The sequence below is a fragment of the Rhinatrema bivittatum genome, chromosome 2, assembly GCF_901001135.1.
Source record: "Rhinatrema bivittatum chromosome 2, aRhiBiv1.1, whole genome shotgun sequence".
In the NCBI taxonomy this organism is placed as follows: domain Eukaryota; kingdom Metazoa; phylum Chordata; class Amphibia; order Gymnophiona; family Rhinatrematidae; genus Rhinatrema; species Rhinatrema bivittatum.
The window spans coordinates 55,707,096-55,733,767 of record NC_042616.1 but is presented as its reverse complement, the minus strand read 5'-3'; the positions used below and the strand labels follow the sequence as shown (position 1 = coordinate 55,733,767).

Below are 26,672 nucleotides of genomic sequence, written 5' to 3'. Positions count from 1 at the left end.
CAAGGTCCTAGCCAGAATTTTAGTTCATGAACCATTCCCCTTCCAAGTAGTCAAATTATTTTTACATACAGGCAATCCTGGGTATACATCACAGCCCTAAGGGGAGGCATCAAAGCAGCTGAGATCTGATCATCAGTGGTTCTTTTTTTTTACAGACTGTGGCATGTTTATCAGGCTCTATGGCCAATATAGAACATATTTAGTTTAGTTTGACTGTTAACAGTGTCAAACAAAAAAGTTAAAGTGGTTTACAGATATAAATACATGAATCATTGTTAAAATAATTAGTAATAAACAGAAAAAAAATTATAAACCTTACATAGCTGCTAGACATAAAAACACCTAACAAAATTTAAAATAACCCTCACACATAGCAAGCCTCCACATGAAACCACCACCCATAACCTGAAACCAAAATCCAAATCCTTTCTTACAGAATAACTGCAGCTCTCTCCCAAACCCCACAATATTCCTTGGATCATGAGTATTAAAACCACATTGTCCTTAAAGAGCATCTAAAATATGAAAAGCATTGTTCTCGAGCCTGCCAATCTAATCTTTACTGGTGGTTCCCACAATTGACCCTCATTTTGTAAGCATGAAGAATATCAATCTATCCTTCAAACAGATTGGACCTACACCTGGTAATGATGTAAATATTAGTATTAACTTTATCTATGCTTCCACTGGTAACCAGTGTAGTTCATATAATACAGGTGAGATAGGATTTCTAAGCCTTTTTCTGGAATCAACTATTACTATGCTAAATAATTAGCTATTTCTTCTTTAAAAAATTAATAAATGGCTGTTTTCTTTGGTTTCTGGATCCTGGGTTCCAAATGGACTTTTTTTTGTAGCGCTGCTATCTATATTTATTATCCAGCTATTATCAGCTGCTGTTTTATGCTTCTGTTTGATTTTATACACACACACACACAAATATACATATTTAATTTTATTTTTATTGAAGTTTCAATTTCAAATACATTGAAAACAATGTTAACAGAAAATAATTGAAATATAATTAAAGTAACATCTTTTATAAGAGCAAATTTACATAAAATATTAAAGGAATAATTGGGAGAACCATCGATTACTAAGCGGAATCATAGGGAAAAAAAATATCCATCATAAACAATAAGACTAACACCGTGTGCGCAACAGATAACTATGCTGACCATCACCTTCTGCAGCTTATTAGGAGTGTGAGTCTAAGTATACACGTAGCCGGTCTGGATTGGAAAAAATATATCTGTCATTTTGATGTATTAAAATACACCTACAGGGAAATCTTAAATAATATTTGGCGCCTCTATGAAGCACCTCATTTTTCATTGATAGAAATACTTTTCTTTTCTCCTGTATTCTTTTAGTTATGTCAGGAAAAACTCTTATTTGGGCACCATAGAAAAGCTGTATATGTTTCCTAAAGGACTTTCTCAATATATTATCTCTATCCATAGCATGCATGAAAGTCACCAGCAAGGTAGCTCTTAATTCAATTTTAGCTTCATATGACTTTTCCAAAAAAATCAGAAAGATTGTCAAAGGCAATATTATCTTGTTCCTCTTGCTGTAAGTTTATTTCTTTTCCAGGGAGATAGTATCTCTTAGATATCTCTGGTATGTTTGTTTCAGAAAAATCCAAAATATTAACCAGGTAGCTTTTCAAAAGGTCTTTTGGGTTCGCCCACCTAGTCTTTGGAAAGTTCAAAAATCTAAGGTTGTTTCTTCTCATCTCATTTTCTAAAAGATCCATCTTCTTCGTCGTCATACTTTCTGAATTTATAAGATTTACTTGTACATCTTTTATGCCCTTAATTTCAGTTTCTATTTTATTTAAGGATTTTTCAACAGCTTGAACTTTATTTTTCAAAATTTGAGTTCCCTCCATATTTCGTTTAACAGCCGTTGTTAAATCATTAATTGCTGTACTTATATTTGTCAAAACTTTCCAAATTTCAGTAAGAGTTATTTTCTCCAGCATTTTCGTCAAAGGTAACACCACCTGGAACTCAGGCTCCTTACCTCCTTGCTGCATTAGGCCATCCATGCCTGCTTCTTTTTGCCGTGCCACACCATTGTTGTCCCTGGAGCCCTGACTCAATGGGCTCTCCGAAGTCGATGGGGTTTCCCCTTCTTTTCTCTGGGAGACATCAAGGCAAGGAGATGGTGAAGGCCACGGCGCTGTTTCCCGCTGTTCCATTTCCTCTTCATTCAGAGGCTTATAGAGCATGGATGGAATTGCTGGCGCTCCAGGGCTGAGTGACACCTCCTCGGCCAGGGCGTCTGCCGGCCGCTCTCTGTCTCCGACGCCAGCGGCCTCGCTCTCCGGTGTCTGCTGCGCAGAACGGAATACCTCCTCAATTCGCGGTTGTCGCCAAGAGGTATCGGGTGTTAAGGTAAGAACCTCTCGAATCTTAGCTTTCCTTTTCGAATGCGGCATGAGGAAATGTAAGGAAATTCAGTAAGGAAAGCGAACTATTAGGAAAACCTCGGAACTAAGGGGCTCCCGTGTTCACGGTGCGGCAGCCATCTTGGTTCTCCCCATACATATATATTTTTATTACTATTGCATGTATTACAGTATATGTTTTGTGTTTTTAGGTTGGTTGTAAACTACTTTGAGCAATTTCTGGGATAGCGGTATACAATGTAAATTTAAAAATTAATATCCTTTCACAGACTCCCTCAGGAAACAGGGGACAGAACTCAGAAAAGGAGGTGGCTAGACTTGAGAAGCAGCTGGTAGAACTACATCAACAAAATTTCTTATCAAAGCATCAAAGGAAGAAAGCTCAAGCAGAGGGTAAGCTAAAACCGGACCACATGACAGCTGGGTCCAGATTAGTATAGTCACTAGATGCTACCCCATGACTGATTTTTCTCTGAGCTAAAGAACCGGTATGCAGCCTTGGAAGTGGAGGAGAAACCATCCCAGGATGAGGAACCATAACCTACAAACCCCAAAGCTGCACCTAGGAGACGGAAAGCAGAGGTGGTTGACAACTCGCTTAGGAAGGGCACAAAGGCATCCATCTGCCTACCAGATATGTTCTGGGAAGTTTGCTGTCTGCCGGGTGCCAAAATCAAGGACACTATGCAAAGAGTGATGAAAATCCTGACTGCCTAATGCTGCTCATCCATATTGGCACAAATGATGCTGCCAGTTACCATACAAATCATATCAAAAGTGTCTTCATGGCTCTGGGACAGAGGGTAAAGCAGACAGATATACAGGTGGTATTCTTCTTCATCCTCCCAGTCAAGGATAAAGGCCAGGCAGGGAAGCTCACAGATGGTATCATAGAATCACAGAAACATAGAAATGACGGCAGAAGAAGACCAAACGGCCCATCCAGTTTGCCCAGCAAGATTTCACACTTATTTTTCTCATACTTATCTGTTTCTCTTGGCTCTTAGTAACCTTTTGGTTGTATTTCCCTTCCACCCCCACCATTAATGTAGAGAGCAGTGTTGGAACTGCATCTAAGTGAAATATCTAGCTTAATTAGTTAGGGGTAGTAACTGCCGCAATAAGCAAGCTACACCCATGCTTGTTTACCCAGACTATGTAATTCAGTCCTTGTTGGTTGTTGTCTGTATATAGATCCACTTTTCTTCATTCCCCCTGCTGTTGAAGCAGAGAGCTATGCTGGATATGCGTGAAGTATCGGTCTTCCTCCCCTGCCGTTGAAGCAGAGAGCTATGCTGGATATGCGTGAAGTATCGGTCTTTCTCCCCTGCCATTGAAGCAGAGAGCTATGCTGGATATGCATTGAAAGTGAAGTATCAGGCTTATTTGGTTTGGGGTAGTAACCGCTGTAACAAGCAAGCCACTCCCCGCTTTTTTGTGAATGCAAATCCTTTTTTCCACATTTCCTCTTGCCGTTGAAGCTTAGAGCAATGTTGGAGTCGCATTATCCTTGTGTATGTTTATTGAATAAGGGTATTATCTCCAGTTAGTAGCCGTTATTCCCGCGAGCCACCCACTCTTCATTCACGTCCTTTAGACTTTATGGATCCACAGTGTTTATCCCACGCCCCTTTGAAGTCCTTCACAGTTCTGGTCTTCACCACTTCCTCCGGAAGGGCATTCCAGGCATCCACCACCCTCTCCGTGAAGAAATACTTCCTAACATTGGTTCTGAGTCTTCCTCCCTGGAGCTTTAAATTGTGACCTCTGGTTCTGTTGATTTTTTTCCGACGGCAAAAGTTTGTCGTTGTCTTTGGATCATTAAAACCTTTCAAGTATCTGAAAGTCTGTATCATATCACCTCTGCTCCTCCTTTCCTCCAGGGTGTACATATTTAGATTCTTCAATCTCTCCTCATAAGTCTTTCGATGAAGACCCTCCACCTTTTTGGTCGCCCTTCTTTGGACCGCCTCCATCTTGTCTCTGTCTCTTTGGAGATACAGACTCCAGAACTGAACACAGTACTCCACTTCCCTTTTCTTACTCGATATTCCTCTCTCTATGCAGCCCAGCATTCTTCTGGCTTTAGCTATCGCCTTGAGAACATTTCGGCGTCCTGAACCATGAGCTGATATGGCAAGGACTGCTGAGCAGAGATGGGGGTCCACCTGTCAAAGAAGGAGCACAGCATCTTCCAAACACAGACTGGTAAACCTATGGAGTGTGGCTTCAAACTAGGATTATCGGGGATGGGTGAATAAACTCCTAAGTAAAACATTAAATAACTGTATAAAAATGGGAAGGGGCAACATCTGGAAAGCTATGTACACAAATGCTCACAGTTTAGTAAGTAAAACCCCAGATCTAGTGGCAGTCATGGAAGAAGCTGACCTGGATGTAGCGGCTGTCATGGAGATGTGGCACACAGAAAACCATAACTGTTATATAGTTATACCAGACTACAATCTATTCAGGAAGGATCAGGTAGGAAGGAAGGGATGCGACATAGCACTACATATAAAAAATATTAAAGCAACAGAACTGCTATGAAAGAAGAGGTGCTTTTGTTAGGGTATTTCAATCTGCTGGTTGTTGATTAGGACTTCCTGGCTGTGGTGCCTTCTGGAAGCAAGGAGAGCCTTGGTTCTCTTCAAGAAGAATTATTCTGTCAACTGGTAAAGAAATCCACTTGGGAGCTGGTGATACTGGACCTAGTGCTTACCAATGGGGACATCATTTCTAATGTTGTAGTAGATGAACATTTGGATCCAGTAATCACCAGATGGAGTGGTTCAGTATTGGAGCACAAGAGATGATCCTAGACTTCAGGAAAACTTAAAAAGGGTGAATACCTCAAGGAATTGTTAACTGTATATGAAAATCTAGGAAAGCAGAAGAGCAGTAGACAAAACTAAAAGGAGATATATGGCAATTAACATTTTCATTAGAAAAGTAAAAGAAAAAAAAAAAAGACTACTATGGTTTTCTAAAGTAGTAGTAATAGCTAAAAAGGGAAAATAGGTTAGCATTCATAAACCAAAGGTATAAATGTGAAGAAATGGAATACCCAGAATATATAAACTTCACAGTATCATAACTTAACCATACTTCTCATATAATAATTCCTGGATGTCTAAAAAAAATCGGAGGAAAAAAGACCTCAGGACCTCAAGATTTAGTTCTATACAGAACTTACAATTGCAGACATCCAGGAATTAATATATGAGAAGTATGATTAAATTATGATACTGTGAAGTTTATACATTTTTCTTAGCATTCATAAACTACAAGAGATTGGTGAAAGAGTAAGACAAACAAAAGTATCTGGAAATGCTAAGAGAAGCTGAGAGTCAGGAATGCAAAAAATCAAATGAAAAAAATAGCAAGTATGGTAAAAAGAGCAGACTTTTTTTTTTAAATGTTAGTGACAATAGAAAATGTAAAAATGGTATTGACAGACTGAGGTGAAGGATTGGAATATGTAGAGGCTGGCAAGGAAAGTGACATTGCTTAAATATTTCTATGCAGAACCACAGATGGGAGTGCATTGGTGAGATCGTCCTCTTGCAGGAGGAATTGGCTAGAGGACTGTGATGAAGCCCTGCTCAGCCGAGGCAGGTGTGTCACAGAGCTTCCTGAGCTTTGCCCCTGGTGATATCATCTGCCCGCGACTTAGGAGCCTTAAAAAGACAGGAGGCTGTGGTGCGCAGCCGCTGGCGCACTGCCGAAGCTGCGTGTCCCTTAATGCATTTTTGGGCCAGTTCTGGTCGGGAAATCCTATGGGCAGGAAAAGGAAGATTAAGGTCTCAACATCTACTCTGACTGTTTGTGTTAAGAGGACCTATGGACACACAACTAATGCGAAGGGTGAGTCAATCCACTCGAAATTCTGTTCTTGATGTCTTTCTCTCATAGCGGTCTACACAGAGTCCTGGCCAACACCATTCACCTCATAATACTCCAGGGTTTCTTGAAGCTAATTCTTTGATTGTTAAAAATTCTTCAGATCCGGCAGTTAATGTCTCCCAACACGACAAGATGCAATCGGGTGACTCATTAGTGGCTCAAATAGAGCCTAGAAGTTCCCCATCTACAGGGGTATCCCTGCCAGGAAGTTCTAATTTGGAGCTTCTTGATCCTAAGAACATTACTCTTGTAGATGTTTGGAGGGCAATCACAAATATGGAAAAACTTAACTCAATCTATGTCTCATTTTGGGAGTTTTACCACTAAAACTAGGAATATGCTTGAGGATTATGGAAATCGTTTAGTTAATTTGGAAGCTACTTCTACCTTTGTATCATCTCAAATTGCCTCATTACAGCTAGCTAACCATAGCCTTGAAATAAAAAAACAATTTGGAAATTTGGAAAATGAGATGAGCAATGGTAACATGGAATAGACTTAGCTTTTGGGTACTTGCCAGGTTCTTATGGCCTGGATTGGCCACTGTTGGAAACAGGATGCTGGGCTTGATGGACCCTTGGTCTGACCCAGCATGGCATTTTCTTATGTTCTTATCCAAGAATCTTCGTCTCTTAAATGTTTCTATTTCTAGGTTGCTATCTGCTATGGAATTGTTTAAAAAATATATTGGAGAAGTGTTACTAATTCCCTCGAGTAAAGACATAATTTCTAAAATATATTATATTCCCCTGTCCAGAATTAGATCTGAGGAACAGGAGGATGAGTTGGATGTATTACAGGGAGATAGTCCTAATTTGACCTTTTTGGAGGCATCTATTGATGATATTCCCACAAGGGCTACTCTATTGGTATCATTTTGTAGCGAACAAGAAAAACTTGGTACTACAGAAATATTTTAAGAACAAGGATATTCATTTTTGTGGTAAAAAAAATTTAGATATTTCCAGATGTTGCTAGAAGTGCTATTGATCTTTCTTTTGAAATATCCAGGGGAACACAAAACTGAAAAAACGAAGTAATTCCTGTCACTTCCAAAAGGCGGACAGATCTCCGCCTGAATGGGAAAGTTCTCCCTAGGAGACCAGGCCTTCTGAAGATGATGGTAGAGGTCCCTGGGGCAACAACAGGACTCCCTTGATCTCAGAATAAGAATATTGCCAAAGCTGGAAGAGGCAAGAAAAGCAGTCAGGATGGAAAATATGTGGATGGAGGAAAAGCCATTTAAAGAAGTAAAATGATAGATCTTTCATGGGAGCAGCTCCTAACCTATGGCACTCCCTTCCAGAAAAGCTTTGACAAATATATGACTACTCCCACATCAGGAATCAAAAAGGTCTGGCAGAAATCCTAGGTTTTTAATACCAAACCCGGAAACCAAAACTGCTAAATTGACTACAGGAAACTACCTGGCATGCCTTTGAATGCTTTCAAAGTGCTGCTATAACCTATATTGTTTTGCTATGGTACTATTTATTTTTGAGTAATCACTAGTATTCTGATGTGTTGCTATTTAGCCACTAACATTCTCTACTGAGTTACTGTTTGAGCATAGTCATGACTGTTGATCTATTTAAAGTTAGGCCTTAAGGTGCACCATGGCACTCACTCCTACAGTGAGTGCCATGGTTTTGTATTAGCCAGGTGACAAGGAACCTCAGTTAATGAATTTAAATTTATCAAGTTATAAAGTGATTTTTTTGCTGCTATTCTAATGTGCTAGACACATTTAAACTGCAAATGACCTCTGGTCTGTATGCAAATATTCTAATATATTGTAACCCACTCTGGCTGAATTTTGTTTTCAAAAAGGCAGATAAATCTAAGTAAAATAAAGGTGACAAGACTTTTTCAGCTATGTCAGTAAAAGAAGAAAGAATAAAGACAGGATTGTAGATTGAGGAGGAATGTGTGGAGTGATGCAAAGAAAAAGCACAAATGCTAAACAAATTTCTGTATCCACCGAAGAAGGGTTTGGAGATGGGACTGTAGACGGTTTGGCAAGAGTGCATATCGTAGTGGGGCAGATACCATGCCATTTATGGAAGAGAGGGTTTGAGAGTGGACAAAGCCATGAGGTTGGATGGAACGTATCCTAGAATATTAAAGGAAGAGGATAAGTTTAGTCAGAGCAGCAGGCTAAGAACAAGAAAAGCCAGGGTTCAAATTCTACTTTACCCACTGATGAGAATCATAACTAAGCTCTAAGCTCCTTATAATCTTGGGCCCCTCTGGAGCAAGGAAATAAATACTGTACTTAAGTTGTAAAAGCTGCCTCGAGCTCAAATACAGAAAGGCAAGTAAGTCAATTTCAAATCCAAATCCCCGAGTCTACGATTGGTCCACTGAAAGACCTGCTGGAGACAGGAGTGGTTCCATGTTTTAAGGCCTAGCCCAGCTAATCCTTTAATATATTGTGCGCGTTTCAGTGAACCAAACAAAAATGGTTCAGAGCCAGAGTCGTTACAACAGCATATGGGACAAAAAAAAACCAACTACTGTTGTTTCATAAACAGGACATTGTTTAAACCAGCTGACTTGGCTAACTCAACAAACTTGAGGCTGCAATGGCCTTCACAGACATTGTATCCAGTTAATCAGGACATTCTGATCGACAGGCTGTGTTTTCCCAGCACTTCCACTGTCATATGAAACTTCTACTAGGGAAAAATCGGCTATTAAATCACTCAACCAGTGATATACCCCAGGGTCTGTGGCATATCCAATCAATGCTCACTTTTGGGAGAAAACAGGCATTCCATATCTGTGCCAGGAGCCATGACAGTCTAGGAAGAAAGGAACTAAGAAGGGGGAACCTGGAGGAGAGGGTTTTTCCTGCTAGACTTTTCTTTAAACCATGTCTGCTGCTGCTTCGAGGTTCCTGAATGCCATTATAGGCAGGGACCACAGGGCGTGAACCTATCTGCATGTGTTGCAAAGCTGGACTAGCATCTAAAGTCTTGTTATTAGCTTGCAAAGCTCAGTTTGCCAGTTGCCCCTGGCAGAAAACCCTCTGCTTTTTCAGGACTGGTAAGAAACGTTTCTATACGGACATTGTGGCACCGTTTCCAGCTAAGCCGTAGGGGTAGTTAATTCCCTGCATGTGTGGCCAGCCTCAGAGAATGAACCTTGGACAAGACAGTCTGACTGTTGGAAAGACTAACTGAATGTAATGCGTTTTGAAAGTACCTGAAAAGCAGAATATAAATACAAAATAAATAAAAACGAACAGAAAAAAAAAAAAGCTCAGATGCATGCTCAGGCTACTATTACGTTTATGCTGGTCAGTTACTTTTGCAATGCAAGTATTAAAAATGTGGGCTGGTTCCAGATTTTGATATTGGTGATAAAGGCAATTCCAAATCCAAAATGAGTGGTAGCTGTTGCTTAACAAATCTAAGCCAGGACTCATTTAACTGTCATTCATAAAAATCTATACTAGAAACAAACAAACAAAAAAAAGAATAATATAATTCAGTCCCTAGTGACGTTGGATTGTTTTATTGGCTGGGATATTAAGTCTTAATTAAATATACTTGGTTACAATATACCCTAGAGTGTGACTGGAGCAGCAAAGATGCTGTTCCTGTTTATAAACTGGTACACTAGGGAGGAGGTTGAAAATTACAGGCCAGTAAGTCTCTCATTTCGGCAGAGGGAAAATTATTTCTGAAGGAAGACTTCTGAAGGAAAGGATAGTGAACAATCTTGAATCCAGCAGGTTGTGGGGATCTGAGGCTCCATGGTTTTTACCGGACAAAACCAGGCCGTGGGGGCCTGTAAACACATCTGACTTAATCCTGGCTGCAGTTGGAGGATGCCTCACTGCAGCAGGACTCCTGGTGTTGGGAGCAGGGCGCAGTGATGAACGGGCAGGGTTCCGAGATTAGAGGTGTGCAGGGCAGGGGGGGGGGGCGAGAATATTACTACCACCCCCCCCCCCTCACACCCCCAAATTCTGCCATCCTAGGCAACAGGCATCGGAGGCCTGCATGCAAATCTAGGAAGGTAAAATAGAGGAAAAAAAACCCAGGTAGCTGCAAATGAAAGTTCACGGTGCTGGATCCCAGTCCCAGTCCAGACTGAGCTGAAAGTCCAAAGGAGCAGGAGTAAAACTGCTAAGCCCCTCCCCACCCCCAAAGTAATACTTGACTTTGCTTCCCCTTCTGGAGGTGTAATTATAGGCCTCTATTCAAAAGTCAATGCACTCAGAGTGCAAACATTACCCTTCTGCACTACCAACCATCTCACCTGGCATAGGGACCAGACTCCTCCATAAGTGTAGCTCAGTCTATAGATCATGCACTGGATCAGATTGCTAGCTACACTGATTTGTGGCAGTTCAGAAACAGAGAAATAAACCAAGATTACCTAAAGAGTCAGCTGAAGTTTGTGAACAGTTGGTTACCGTGAAGAGTTCATTATGCTGATGCAACAAAGATTACACCTGAATGATTTTATTTCTTCTATAATTTTATGTTCTAATTTACATTTTTTGTAATCCATTAACTATTACTTGGCTTTGAGATATTTCCTAAAGAACCTTTTCTTTCTATCTTTTTTTTTTTTAATCTACTAACCTCACAATTAATTATTCTCCTCCTTCTAAAGCCAGTGATCATATTAGGAAACAATATTGTAATTTGAGGATAAAGGCTAATGGGCTTGAATTAAATACGAACAGTAAAAATATTCTACAAATGAGGAATCATCGTGCATTTCTTTTAGTTTCAAGTTATAGAGTTTGCATTCCCTCTGTATCACAAAAAAAACAAAACACCAATACACACTCACAAACATACTTCAGTCCTATCTGAAACACCAACACACACATGATTAGAACAGCAAAGTTTCTTTCCCCCTACCTTTCTGCTAAGGGAAGACACTGCGCTAGCTCGGATCAGTTTGGGTTTATTGTGCGTATTTAAAGGCCGAATTCGAGCAGCAACATTACTGGCGTCCCGTGGATAAGGAGCAGCAGCAGCAACAAGGCCTTCCAGCCGCCGGCGTTTACAGAAGACCTGTTCAATATCCAGGCTGTCCACTGAACTGGTATTAGGCAGGGCACTGTGAAGTCTGCAATAAAAATAAAGCATCAAGTACAGAAGTATTAAGAGCTCATCCTATACATAATAAGCAGCATAATGCTTAAAGCCCCTATGACTCAGAACAGAACACAGTACATTAAAAACAGAGGACGCCTATTTTGCAGTTGACAAGAATTAGCAATCTCCCTAGCTTGTCTTATATAATCACAGGAAAACATGCACATTTTCTTCCTTCTGCATCCTCCAGTGATCAACAGCGGCAAAAGTAAAGGCTCAGAGTTACTCCCCTGAAAAGCTGACATAAAAGAATGTAAAGTTACTGTATAACACAGGAGAGTATATAATTTCCCCCCAGATTACCTGATCCTAAATCATTTTGCAGCTGTATAAAGCTGGAATACCTTTGAATTCTGGATATTACACTTCAGCAGACCCACCTTAACGTTCTAGAACAGGGCTCCCCGAACTCTGTCCAAGGATGGCAAATCAGTTAGGTTTTTAGGATTTCCACAATGAATCTGCAGGAGATCTATGTGCATACAATGGAGGCACTGCATGCAAATAGATCTCATTCATATTCATTGTGGAAACCCCGAAAACCCAGTTAGGATGTGGACCTTAAGCACCAAGTTTGGAGACTCCTGTTCTAAGATATATTCCATTTGGCCTCAAAAAGAAAAAAAAAAATCACTCTTCGGCCACTTTTAATTTTGCTAGTTTCACAGAAACGCTAAAAACAGTGGGGCGGATTTTCAGAGCCCTGCTCGCGTAAATCTGCCCAAAACCGGGCGGATTTACGCGAGCAGGGCCCTGCGCGCCGGGAAGCCTATTTTACATAGGCCTACCGGCGCGCGCAGAGCCCCGGGACTCGCGTAAGTCCCGGGGTTTTCGGAGGGGGCGTGTCGGGGGCGGGCCCGAACCGTGCGGCGTTTTCGGGGCGTGTCGGGAGCGTTCCGGGGGCGTGGCCGCGCCCTCCGGACCCGCCCCCAGGTCGCGTCCCGGCGCGCAGGAGGCCCGCTGACGCGCGGGGATTTACGCCTCCCTCTGGGAGGCGTAAATCCCCCGACAAAGGTAAGGGGGGGGTTTAGACAGGGCCGGGCGGGTGGGTTAGGTAGGGGAAGGGAGGGGAAGGTGAGGGGAGGGCAAAGGAAAGTTCCTTCCGAGGCTGCTCCGATTTCGGAGCGGCCTTGGAGGGAACGGGGGTAGGCTGCGCGGCTCGGCGCGCGCCGGCTCTACGAAATCGATAGCCTTGCGCGCGCCGATCCAGGATTTTAGCGGATATGCGCGGCTCCGCGCGTATCTACTAAAATCCAGCGTACTTTTGTTTGCGCCTGGAGCGCAAACAAAAGTAGGCTATTCGCGCTCGTTTTAAAATCCACCCCAGTGTGTCAGCTACCCCACAACCCTGCCAATGGTGGTAGCCCTTCTCCAATGAATACTCAGCAAGAGTATGTTTAACATTTCTATTTTTCCTTGTTCCCCGGCCACATAGTCCTTTTCTCCTCCAAGTCTTCCAATCCCACCTTTGCCCTTCCTCCTTTCACTGACATACCTGGAGAAAAAAAAAAGTCTCATTACCTGACTTTATTGCCTAGGCTTCACATAATTCTGGTACCTTTTCTTTGGACTGACTCCACTCTATGTCCTCTTGGAAGTATGGCCTCCAAAATCAGACACTAGTCTAGACAGGGTCTCACCAAAGACCTGTACAGAGGCATTATCATCTCCCTTCTTCTACTGGTTATGTCTCTACCTGTGCACCCTAGAATCTATCTCTCTGGTTCTGGCCACCAAGTTATCACAATGTTTTTTGCAACCTAGAGATCCGTCAGGATCATCCCAAGGTCTCTCTCTGGGGTAATGTCTCCAAAAGGGTTCAATATATTTATGTGTGAACATCTGATATTCTGTGTTTTCCCCAAAGTCGGTCTCAAAGGGGATTACAATAAATGTAAACAAACAGAAGCATCAGAACAGCTTACAATCAAATCCGATCTTACAAATGAGCATAGATAGGATTGGAATCCAGCATAGGAAACCCATTTGTGAATAGTTTCAAGACCCAGCTGTGTATAAACAATCCCTCATCAGGAATCCGGGTAGTTGGGTCGAAGAGGTAGGTTTCTGGGGGAAGGCCTGGCTGCAATACCATGGCTTAGCTTTATTTTTCCTGAACTTAAGGTCGCAGGCCTCCAGGAGCAGAGTTAGTGGAACTGTGTTTCAAATGTTTGGTGTGCAACAGCCGAAATCAGAGTCTTGTGTAGGACAATCTGGTAGTGGTCAGCAGATGAGAGGGAAGAAAATCCCTTGGGGGTTTGGTAAGGGAGAAAAATTGGGAGAAGTATTCAGGGGCCTGCTGATTCAAGCTTTGAAGACAAAGCAGAGAGCTTTACTTTTTATCTTGCTCTCTCTTCTGGGAGCCATGATATTGATGTAGAATAGGCTTGATATGATTCATTGCTTTTGCACCTAGCAAACTTCTCATGGCAGTACTTTGTAGGAGCTGGAGACATTTCGCACTGTATTGTGAGATATCCTTGTGCAGGGAACTGCAGTAATCTATTCGGCTGGTGATTAATGCATAGATTATAGTAACAGGTTTGTGTTTATCAAGGAAATTGGGTAGTTGGCAGATCTGACACAGATACATTAAGGAAAAACCTTATCACTTTCAAGATATGGCGTTATAGTGTGAGGTTTTGGTCGTGTTGAACCTCTATGCTTTGCACCAACTCCTAAGGATGTAAGGTAGTACCTGCTAGCGAGGGAAGCGATTGTAGGGAGTGACCTTCACAGTTACGCCAGAGGTGTTCCGATTCAGATGGGTTTAGTTTGAGTTTGTGTTTGATAAGCCACTGGGCTACTGCTGTAACACAGTTATTGAGATTGGTAATGGATGAAGTTTGGTCTGATACAATGCAAAGCTGGATGTCGATAAATAGGTGGTACTCAATACTGAAGGACGTGATGAGGTTGCAGATAAGATACATGTAAATATTAAAAGTATTGGAGAAAGGACTGAGCTCCAAGGTACTCCACAGGTGAGCCTTCTAGGGCAGGATGGTTTGTTGGCCCATGTAACAGATTGTATTCTATTGGCAAGGAATGATTCAAATCAAAAACAGGAATGTGTGAAATAAAATTTTAAAAAACTGTTCAGTCTTGAAAATACTTATGTAACACAATGACAGTTCAAAGATGCTGGAATCAAGTCAGGAGGAAGCTGAACATAATTTGCCTGTGTGACTATTGTATTTATGGAATGGTTGGTGCATGGGGTGAGTGAGGTAGAAGGAAAAGGAGGAATGAATTGCTTGTATTTTTTCAGTGAAGAATTTAAGACTTCAGCTATAGGACTCTGCATTGGTAGGAGTTTGTGCTTCTGGTTTGAAGAGTTTCCATACCAGGTCAAAAAGTTTATTTGGGTGGTTCAATGATGGATCTCATTGTTTGGAAAAATTTTATTTGGGTTTGCAAGATAACTACTTTGTAGTTCAGAATGCTCTTTGCATAGATGAAGGTTGATATATGGTTTTTTTTTGTTTGTTTTGGTCATGCCTGTTTCAGTTATCAGGATTGTTTTAGGAAAAGACCACCTTCATGGAACCATGGAGAGTTCCTGGGGGTTCTTGTAGGATTGGATTTGAGAGGGGCTAGAGTTTCAATCACTGTAGAGAATTCATCATTCCATTGCTGGACTAGGTGGTCTGGTGGGTGGGAGGTGATAATAGCTGTGGGTATGTTGATGAGATTGCTCAAGTTTTCACTTGTGATACAGGCTAGGTTGCTACTGGGAAGTCTGGATGTAGGAACACTGAGGATTTGATTTGGAAATGAGATGGTAGACTGGATAAGTTTATGGTCAGCCCAGGAAAGGGGGACTATTAATGTTGAGTCCAAGTCAATCCTGGTGCTGGCAGATTGGAAAATTAAGCCATGTATTTATTGATGTCTGAGCACAGGGACCTTGATTACTTTGGTGAGACTGAGGTCAATCATGTTGCACTGGAAGCTACAGACGTACCATTTGAGGGGGAATTCTGCAGGTTAGCTGAAATCTCCTGGAACCAAGAGGTTGTGAGTAGTGGCAGTTCAAGGAAGGAGTCAGGGTGGCTATCAGATGGGTGATAGATGAAGACTATTTTAGCTCCCTCACTGCCTTAGAGCTTTGTTAATAGGTAGATTTTATTTGTTTAGTAGTCACTGGCTCCAGGGCCAGCAAGTGTTTGAAGATGACAACTTCTCCTCCATGGCCCATGAATCGGGGGGGGGGGTGAATTTGGTAGCCAGGTGGGCAGAGGTGAGTGAGAGTGTCACCTTCTCCTATCCTGGTCTCAGCGATAAATAGGATGTGGAGTTAATATTTTTCAATCAGGTCCTGAATAAGAGGTGAGAGTTGATGTTTGCCGAGTGAACATTAGGAAGGCCTAGTTAAAGGAATAGAGAGTGTTTTGTTTGGGTTGGGTATAAATCTTGGGTTGCAGGGTAATAGGCAGAAGGTATCTTGTACGGGTCGGCTTTGGTGATGTGGGGTAGACAAGATCTCCCTATCGCCTTTATAGTTAGAGGTGTTTTGCTAAAGCACATAGTGGCAATGTATTATGGCCTTTCACTTTTTCTCAGGGTCTGAGGATGAGGCACCAAGTTGGCAGGTGGAGTTTTATTTTTCACCTTGGGGTGGACAGGTAGGGAACAACTATTTTTAATAATTCTAAAGAATCCCTTTTTTTCACAATTTAATTTGAGTGATAATTTGACTTATGCCATTGGAAGAATATTTAAGAAAGGGCAACCCTGGGGTAGGTGGGGGTAACATGGGAGGAATTAAAGTCCAGACAGCAGGAACATGTGGAAAACACTTACTCCCTTCCTCGCTCTCTTTACTTCAAGACAGCGCACATAGCTGTAACACTGTTGACTGAATTCCAGCTGACACTCAGCTAGGCTGTTGAGCTCTGTTTACAATACAAAGCAGGACCTTGCTTCTAGGTAGAGGAAGCCCCCAGCGCACTTAACTTCCTCAAGAGTATACAGCTGTAACACTGTTCACTGAATTCAAACTGCAAATACCTTAACAGGCATGAACCTCACTTGTAAGCCAAGATATGTGGAATCTGATCTCAATCTCTCAAATTTACTGTCAATGCCCTTAATACTTACAGTGTGCCAAAGACAGCTTCCTTCAGTATGTCATAGGGTGGTATATACACAGGCAACATGTCTAGATATGCTTCAAAGTTCTTGTTAATTAGGCCAGTGGCACCCAATACAATTGGAATAATTTCTGTTAACTTCCTGCCAAATTTTCTTGATCTTTGATTGTATCTTTGATACTTGATCTTCTCTTCCTCCATATGATGCACATAATAGTCACTTGGTACTGACACAATCAGCAATGCTGTTCTTATGCTTCTCTCATTTACTACAATATCTGATTTTCCTAAATCAAGCTTTTTATATGTGGGAATAGGAATGTCCCAGGTGATTACAACTTTTTCCTTCTTTACAGTTCTCTCACAAACATGATCATAGTGCTTTTCTGGTACAGGCCTTCTGACATCAACACTTCAAAACCAGAAACAAGAAGTTAAGGTGTCTAGTTCTGTTTTAACATTCTTTTCTATGCTGGCTGTGAATCATCTTGTCCATAATTCACTATCCTATGCTGCAATTATTAAATCTCATCTTCAGGTTAATGCTCACCTCTCCTTAGCCATTACAGAATCAGGTTTTGAGCCACATGGGGTTTCTGAAGTAACACAACACAACACAACACAACACAACATAAGAATTGCCATATGGGTCAGACCAAGGGTCCATTAAGCCCAGCATCCTGTTTCCAACAGTGGCCAATCCAAGTCACAAGTACCTGGCAAGTAACCAAACATTAAATAAATCTCAAGTACTATTGCTTAATAATCAATAGCAGTTTATGGATTTTTCCTCTAGGAATTTATCCAAACCTTTTTTAAACCCAGTTATACTAACTGCAGTAACCACATCTGCTGGCAATGGATTCTAGAGCTTAACTATGCACTGAGTGAAAAAGAATTTTCTTTGATTTGTTTTAAATGAGCTACTTGCTAACATCATGGAGTGCCCCCTAGTCCTTCTATTATCTGAGAGAGTAAATAACCGATTTGCATTAACTTGTTCAAGTTCTTTCATGATTTTGTAGACCTCTATCCCCCGCTCCCATTGTATCTTCTCCAAACTCAACAGCTCTAACTTCCTTAGCCTTACCTCAAAGGGCAGCCATTTCATGCCACTTATTTTGGTCATCCTTCTCTGCACTTTCTCCAGTGCAACTATATCTTTTTTAAAATGTGGTGACCAGAATTGCACACAGTATTCAAGATGCAATCTCACCATGAAACAATACAGTGGCATTATGGCATCCATTGTTTTATTTGCAATTCCCTTCTTAATTCCTAACATTCTGTTTGCTTTTTTTGATTGCCACAGCAGACTGAGGCGACGATTTCAATGTATTATCCACTATGATGCCTAGATCTCTTTCCTGGGTGGTAACTCCTAAGACAGAACTTAACATTGTGTAACTTCAGCAAGGGTTATTGTTCCCTATAGGCATCACTTTGCACTTGTCCATGTTACATTTTATCTGCCGTTTGGAAGTCTAATCTTCCAGTCTTGCAAGGTCATCCTGCAATTTATCACAATTCACTTGAGATTTAACTACTCTGCATAATTTTGTGTCATCCACAAGTTTGATCACCTCACTTGACATATTTCTTTCCAGATCATTAATAAATATATGTATTCCACACATTAAGAACGGTGGAAGGAAGGCAAAACGATTACAGTCATGGTGGTGAGGTGAAAGAGGCTATTTTAGCCAAAAAACATCCTTCAAAAATTGGAAGGATCCATCTGAAGAAAATAGGATAAAACATAAGCATTGTCAAGTTAAGTGTAAAACACTGATAAGACAGGCGAAGAGAGAATTTGAAATGAAATTGGCCATAGAGGCAAAAACTCATAATAAAAACTTTTAAAAATATATCCGTGGCAAGAAACCTGTGAGGGAGTCGGTTGGACCATTAGATGACCGAGGGGTTAAAGGGGCTCTTAGGGAAGATAAGGCCATTGCAGAAAGACTAAATGAATTCTTTGCCTCCGTGTTTACTACCAGTTCCGGAGATGGTTTTCAGGGGTGATGAGTCAGACGAATTGAACAAAATCACTGTGAACCTGGAAGATGTAGTAGGCTAGATTGACAAACTAAAGAGTAGCAAATCACCTGGACCGGATGGTATGCATCCTAGGGTACTGAAGGAACTCAGAAATGAAATTTCTGATCTATTAGTTAAAATTTGTAACCTATCATTAAAATCATCCATTGTACCTGAAGATTGCAGGGTGGCCAATGTAACCCCAATATTTAAAAAAGGCTCTGGTGGCGATCTGTGTAACTATAGACCAGTGAGCCTGACTTCAGTGCCGGGAAAAATAGTGGAAACTATTCTCAAGATTAAAATCGTAGAGCATATAGAAAGACATGGTTTAATGGAACACAGTCAACATGGATTTACCCAAGTGAAGTCTTGCCTAACAAATCTGCTTCATTTTTTGAAGGGGTTAATAAACATGTGGATAAAGGTGAACCAGTAGATGTAGTGTTTTTGGATTTTCAGAAGGCATTTGACAAAGTCCCTCAAGAGAGGCTTCTAAGAAAACTAAAAAGTCATGGGATAGGAGGCGATGTCCTTTTGTGGATTACAAACTGGTTAAAAGACAGAAAACAGAAAGTAGGGTTAAATGGTCAATTGTCTCAGTGGTAAAGGGTAAACAGTGGAGTGCCTCAGGGATCTGTACTTGGACCGGTGCTTTTCAATATATATATATAAATGATCTGGAAAGGAATACGACGAGTGAGGTTATCAAATCTGTGGATGATACAAAATTATTCAGAGTAGTTAAATCACAAGTGGATTGTGATACATTACAGGAGGTCCTTGCAAGACTGGAAGATTGGGCATCCAAATGGCAGATGAAATTTAATGTGGACAAGTGCAAGGTATTGCATATAGGGAAAAATAACCCTTGCTGTAGTTACATGATGTTAGGTTCCATATTAGGAGCTACCACCCAAGAAAAAGATCTAGGCATCATAATGGATAATACTTTAAAATCGTCGGCTCAGTGTGCTGCAGCAGTCAAAAAAGCAAACAATGTTCGAAATTATTAGGAAGGGAATGGTTAATAAAACAGAAAATGCCATAATGCCTCTATATCGCTCCATGGTGAGATCGCACCTTGAATACTGTGTACAATTCTGGTCACCGCATCTCAAAAAAGATATAGTTGCGATGGAGACGGTACAGAGAAGGGCAACCAAAATGATAAAGGGGATGGAACAGCTCCCCTATGAGGAAAGGCTGAAGAGGTTAGGGCTGTTCAGCTTGGAGAAGAGATGGCTGAGGGAGGATATGATAGAGGTCTTTAAGATCATGAGAGGTCTTGAATGAGTAGATGTGAATCGGTTATTTACACTTTCGAATAATAGAAGGCTAGGGGCATTCTATGAAGTTAGCAAGTAGCACATTTAAGACTAATCGGAGAAAATTCTTTTTCACTCAACGCCTAATAAAGCTCTGGAATTTGTTGCCAGAGGATATGGTTAGTGCAGTTAGTGTAGCTAGGTTCAAAAAAGGTTTGGATAAGTTCTTGGAGAAGAAGTCCATTAACAGCCATTAATCAAGTTTACTTAGGGAATAGTCACTGCTATTAATTGCATCAGTAGCATGGGATCTTCTTAGTGTTTGGGTAATTGCCAGGTTCTTGTGGCCTGGTTTGGCCTCTGTTAGAAACAGGATGCTGGGCTTGATGGACCCTTGTTCTGACCCAGCATGGCAATTTCTTATGTTTTTATTAAAAAGCACTGGTCCAAGTATAGGTCCCTGAGGCACTCCACTGTTTTCCTTTTTCCACTGTGAAAATACACATTTAATCCTACTCTCTGTTTCCTGTCTTTTAACCAGCTTGCAATCCACAAAAGGACTTCGCCTCCTATCCCATGACTTTTTAGTTGTTTTCTTAGATGTCTCTCATTTGAGACTTTGTCGAATACCTTCTGAAAATCCAAATACACCACAATCACTTCTGACCATATGTTTACTCACCCCTTCAAAAAAAAGTAGGAGATTTGTGAGGCAATACTTCCCTTGGGTAAATCCATGCTGGCTGTATCCCATTAAACCATGTCTATCTAAATGTTTTGTGATTTTATTCTTTAACTGTTTCCATGATTTTTCCCCGGCACTGAAGTCAGGGGTTACATTGGCCATCTTCCAATCTTCAGGTACAATGGATTTCCGTTGCTTTTGTTCCATGTAAACTGAGGTGATGTTTCGGTTTACATGGAACAACAGCAACGGATGGAACAGCTCCCCTATGAGGAAAGGCTGAAGAGGTTCCATGTAAACCGAGGTGATGTTTCGACTAACATGAGTATAGAAGACTCTTTAAATAAATAAATAAATAAATAAATGATTTTAATGGTAAGTTACAAATTAACTGAAATAGGTCTGAAATTTCATTTTTTAGTTCTTTCAGAACCCTAGGGTGTATACCATCCAGTCCAGGTGATTTACTACTCTTCAGTTTGTCAGTCTGGCCTGCCACATCTGCCAGGTTCACCATGATTTGGTTCAGTTCATTTGAATCACCTTTGAAAACAGTCTCCAGAACAGGTCTCTCTCCAACATCCTCTTCAGTGAACACCAAAGAAATCATTTAATCTTTCCACGATAGCCTTGTCTTTCCTAAGTGCACCTTTAACCCCCCTCGATCATCTAATGATCCAACTGACTCCCTCGCAAGCTTTCTGCTTCAGATATATTTTAAAAGTTTTTATTGTTAGTTTTTGCCTCTACGGCCAACTACTTTTCAAATTCTCTTTTAGCCTGTCTTATCAGTGTCTTACATTTAAGTTGTTGAATAATCACAAAAATCAGAAGCAACCACCTCTCAGAATAATCAACAATAAAGACAAATAATTCTCAACATTGTGGTGGATAAGCTAGTTTTGCTGGTCTAAACGTTTCAACTATTTGGGCTAAGTATTCTATTTTTAACTATTTTTTCAGAATTATTTGATGCTTAAAAATTGGGAGTGTTGAGATTTTTGATTCATAAAAATCATTGTTGGATTTACTTATATTTATATTGGGAATAAAAATTATATAAGGAGATATCTTTTTGCAAATGACAATAAATGATTAAAATTCCATACTGCTCTAAAGGCTGAATACAGCTTGCGGCCCATTACGTGGCGAGAGGCTGCAGATTAAAACATCTAGGAGCTGTTTTTTATGATACTATCATTTGTGATTTAAAAGATTTAAGGATTGTTTCATGAGATTTGGACTTTGATCCTTTTCCCTCTCTGTTTGTCTTTATTACATTTAAGTTGACCATGCTTATGCTTAATCCTATTTTCTTCTGATGGATTCTTCTTCCAGTTTTTGAATGAAGACCTTTTGGCTAAACTAGACTCTTTCACCTCACATTTTAGCCATGCTGGCAATCGCTTGACCTTCCTTCCACCTTTCTTAATATGTGAGGAATACATATGGATTGTGCTTCTAGGATGGGTTTTTGGGTTTTTTGTTTTTTTTTTTAAACAATGTCCACACTTGTTGTGGACTTTTACCCTTTGTACCCTTTGTACCCTTTTACCCTTTGTACCCTTTGTACCCTTTGTAGCCCTCCCTTCCCACACCCCATGAAAGCAACCCCATGGAAAAATGTGAAGAGCTCGCAAAGTATTTCCACAATAAAATTGCAAACATCATCAAGCGCTTCCTCCCTACGCCCATCCATACCCCTTTGCTCCCTATCCACAATGGCCCAATGCTGAAATCACTAGACCTTACATCCACATCAGATATAGTGTCTATCCTAAAAAAGATAAAACCAGCATCCCATATAGCAGACACTATCCCCACAAAAACCCTCCTCTCTATTCCCACCTCTATTGCTAAATCCTTAGCTGACATAATAAACTGCTCGTTAGCATCGGGCATGGTCCCAGACCCACTCAAAAAAGCGGTCGTCAAACCCCTCCTCAAAAAACCATCCCTCAACCCCTCTGACCCAGCAAACTATCGTCCTATATCCAACCTCCCCCTGATTGCCAAAGTACTTGAGAAGGTAGTCAATTCCCAAATTTCAGACTTCCTCGAGGACCACCACATTTTACATCCATCTCAATTTGGGTTCCGCAAGGAGCGTAACACAGAAAATCTCCTGCTAGCAATCACCAACACCATACTCATAGGTATGGGCCAAGGGACATCCTTTCTCCTCGCAATCCTTGATATCTCAGCTGCCTTCGATACAGTCAATCACCAAATCCTACTAGCAGAAATAGGCATCGCAGGCACTGCCTTATCTTGGTTCTCCTCATACCTCGCCAATAGAGAATACATAGTAAAAATTGACAAAGCTGAGTCTTCTCACATCCCCCTCACACAAGGAGTTCCTCAGGGGTCCTCACTCTCTTCTACTCTGTTCAATATTTATATACTGCCCCTCTGCCACCTGCTCTCTGACCTAGGATTGAACATTTTCTTATATGCCGACGACGTTCAAATCCTCATTCCTATCCAAAATACTCTAAATGAAACCCTTCAACTATGGGACTCCTATCTTACATCCATCAATTCTCTCCTCTCCAACCTCCACCTTGCCCTCAATGCTGCTAAAACTGAGATACTCATAATATCTAATCAACCTGAACTTACCCTCCCCAATATTACATCCTCCCCCCACGTCTCATCTCCAACTGTCAGAGACCTTGGCATCGAACTTGACCAGCGCCTCGATTTCAAAGCCCACATTAAATCCCTTCTTAAGGGAGGCTTTTACAAGCTTCACATCATGAAAAAGCTAAAACCACTACTCCACACACAAGATTTCCGTCTAGTCTTGCAGACCACTATCCTTTCCAAAGTGGATTACTGCAATTCCCTCCTCCTTGGCCTTCCAGAGTCGACCATCAAACCCCTACAAATCCTGCAGAACGCCATGGCGAGAATCCTAACGAACACACGAAAAAGAGACCACATCACCCCCATACTGAAGGACCTTCACTGGTTACCCATTTCTTTCCGTATACAGTATAAAACCCTCACCATACTACACAACCTCCTCTACAAACCCAACCCCTGGCTCAAGGACTCACCCCACTTCCGCATAACCAACCGTCCTACCAGATCCTCCCACGCAGGTACCCTACATACCCCCTCCCTCAAAATCGCCCATCTCACCTCCACGAGAGAAAGGGCCTTTACCATAGCGGGCCCTTCACTCTGGAATACTCTCCCTACCTTTCTCCGCCTTGAACCCTGCCTGGCCACCTTCAAAAAAGACATAAAAACGTGGCTTTTCAGAAAGGCCTACCCAGAAACCAACCAAACCTAAACATTTCCACATAATCTACCCCGAAACCTTCCAAACTTATACATTCCCACATAATCCCCCCCCCCCACTCAGATTCCCAGCCTCCATCCCCCCCACCCGCCCTTTTTTTCCCCCCCCCCCTCCTAAGGCTTTCCCTTTTTTTTCCCCCTCCTTAGGCCTTTTTCTCCCCCCTCCTTAGGCTTTTCCCCCCCTCCCTAGGCTTTCCCCCCCGCCTCTCCTTGCCCGCCCTTCCCCCCTTATCTTCCTACAATTCTACAAAATTGTTCAATTTAGTCCGATATAATCAATCCTATGCTAATTGTCACTAATGTAAATATTCCTTTTTTCTGTAAATAAGTTTCTTTTATTTCTTATGTTAACGGTTGTTTTTTATACTCTCACTCATGCTACCTATCTTTCCCTCTCTTCTTCCTGTCTCTCCTTTCCCCCCCCCCCCCCCCTTTTCTGGCCTGCTCCCATCCCCCGGCCCCCCTGTTCATTGTAATTTCCTCCTTTAACTGAGTTACTTGTAAACCGGCGTGATGTGCCTCACGAACGTCGGTATATTAAAAGTTGTTAAATAAATAAATAAATATTTCAAAAATGGTTTTTTAAACTATTTTCATAATATCAAAGTTTCCCTTTTGAAAGTTTAGTGCTACAAGCCATGGATTTACTTCCTATCCCCCTTCCAGTAATTAATTCAAATGTAATCATATTATGATCACTATTGCCAAACAGCCCCACCACCATTACCTCTCTCTCACCAAATCCTGCACTCCACTGAGAATTAGATCTAAAATTGCTCCCTCTCGTCAGTTCCTTAACCAATTGGTAAGATTTTTAAATATTTTTTTCCTTGTTTATCAAATTATATTGCTTCATTTCTCTCATGTGCTGGTGGAGTCTCACTCATTCCTTCCACTTACCAACACGATTTTCTGAGCTTAAGGATGGAATTTGATTTTAAATGTTTACTTTCATACTTTAGCACTTTTTGAGTATCAGGATCTGTTAATGCTGTTAGACATGCTTGAAGGCCTATAATAGCAGGTCTATATGTATAATCTATTTCTATAAGGTCTATACTGTCTTCAGATTTTGGAATGTACAATCTCAGCATACACGAATTCCTATATAGCATGCTTGATGGGCATTGAAAAGTTTTCTTGTTCTTACATACAACCATTTAATATCTTTACCAAATCAAGTCTACTCTGCCAAAACTGTAGCAGAGCATGGCAATTGCAAGTTGACTGATAGCTTGTACCTTATTTCATGTTAAAGCAGTTTTCAAAATCAAATTTCCATTTCAATCTCCTGTAGTATTCCTTACTGCTTTTCTCTCAGTAATTTGCGCTGAACTGTTATACCATCATCCACCTCCAGATATTTGTAAATGCCTTCCTGCTCAAGTTCTTTTATGCTACAGTCCTCAGTCAAGATAAATATTTTCAGTTTTGTTTAATTTTCCTTTACAGAAAGTCACCATAGCATATTTATCCACACCGAATATTATCCTGTTGTCATCTGAGAAACTCTTCACTACTCTGAGCTGTTCTGTTAAACGATGACCACAGGAGCAGCTTCAAGTTATCTATGAACAGTAGGTAACATAAGAACATAAGTAGTACCATGCTGGATCAGACCAAAATCCATCAAGCTCAGCATCCTGTGTGATAGTGACCAAACTAGATCACAATCTCCAATAGTTGATCTATTTCTTGTATCTTATTCCCAGGGTAAGCGCTGGCTTTCCCAAGTCTACCTGGCTAACAACTGTTTATGGATTTTTCCTTCAGGAACTTGTCCAACCCTCTTTTTCAACACCACTACGTTAGTTAACTTGATCGTGGTCTCAGGCAAAAGATTCCATAGCGCGATTGTGCGCCAAGTGAAAAAATACTTAGGATTTGCTTTAAATTTTATTTTATTTTATTTATTTAGAATCTTTTAATATACCGATGCTCAAGATAAATATCTTATCGTACCGGTTTACAGCATAACATGGGATAACCAAAAGAATAGGAGGAAGTTACAAAAAACCATGTAGCAACTGCCAGTTGCTAGTTTCGTGGAGTGTTCCATCTAATCCTAGCATTATTTCAAAGGGTAAATAACAGTTTGTCATATACATGTTCTACTCCACTCGATTTTGTAGACATCAATCATATCCCCCCCTCAATTGTCTCTTCTCCAAGCTGAAGAGCATACTCCGTTTAGCCTTTCTCCATATGGGAGCTTTTCTATCCCCCTTAATCATTTTTCACCCTTTTCTGAACCTTTTCTATATCTGCTATGTCTTATTTGAGATGAAATGACCAGAACCACACACAGTACCTCAAGCTGAGGTTGCACCATGGATTTATATAAGGGCATTATGATATGCTCAGCTTTGTTCTCTCTTCTATTCCAAATAATTTCTAACATTCTATTTGCATTTTTTGACCATCACCGCACACTGAGCTGAAGATTTCAAGGTACTGTCTCCACAAAGACTCTGAGGTCCTTTTTCTGGATTGTGTAACTATAGTTAGGATTATTTTTTTCCCTACGTGTATTGCTTTGTACTTGTCCACATTAAATCACATCTGCCATTTAGAGGCCCAGTCTCCTCGTCTCAGAAGACCCTGCAGTTCCTCAAAATCCGCTGCTGTTTTAACAACTTGAAACTATTGTGTGCCATCTGCAGATTTGGTCACCTCACATGTTCCTTTCTCAAGATCGTTTATGAATATGCTAAATAGCAGAGGTCCCAATACAGACCCCCCCCCCCCCCCGGGGCACTCCACTAATGACCTATCTCCATTTGGAAAAACTGTTTACTCCCACTCTGTTTCCTATCTTATCCAGTTATC

General features: G+C 41.1%; 1 protein-coding gene across 4 annotated transcripts in view; it reads right to left on the bottom strand.

Annotated features, from left to right (window-relative positions):
- The window catches only part of LOC115083980 (KAT8 regulatory NSL complex subunit 1-like), a 354,418-nt gene that overhangs the window by 108,360 nt on the left and 219,386 nt on the right, over positions 1-26,672 (bottom strand). For all 4 annotated transcript variants that reach the window (XM_029588184.1, XM_029588186.1, XM_029588185.1 and 1 more), the window contains exon 5: positions 11,206-11,416. In XM_029588184.1, the coding sequence (XP_029444044.1) occupies positions 11,206-11,416 (211 nt within the window). The remainder of the gene's footprint in view (positions 1-11,205; positions 11,417-26,672) is intronic.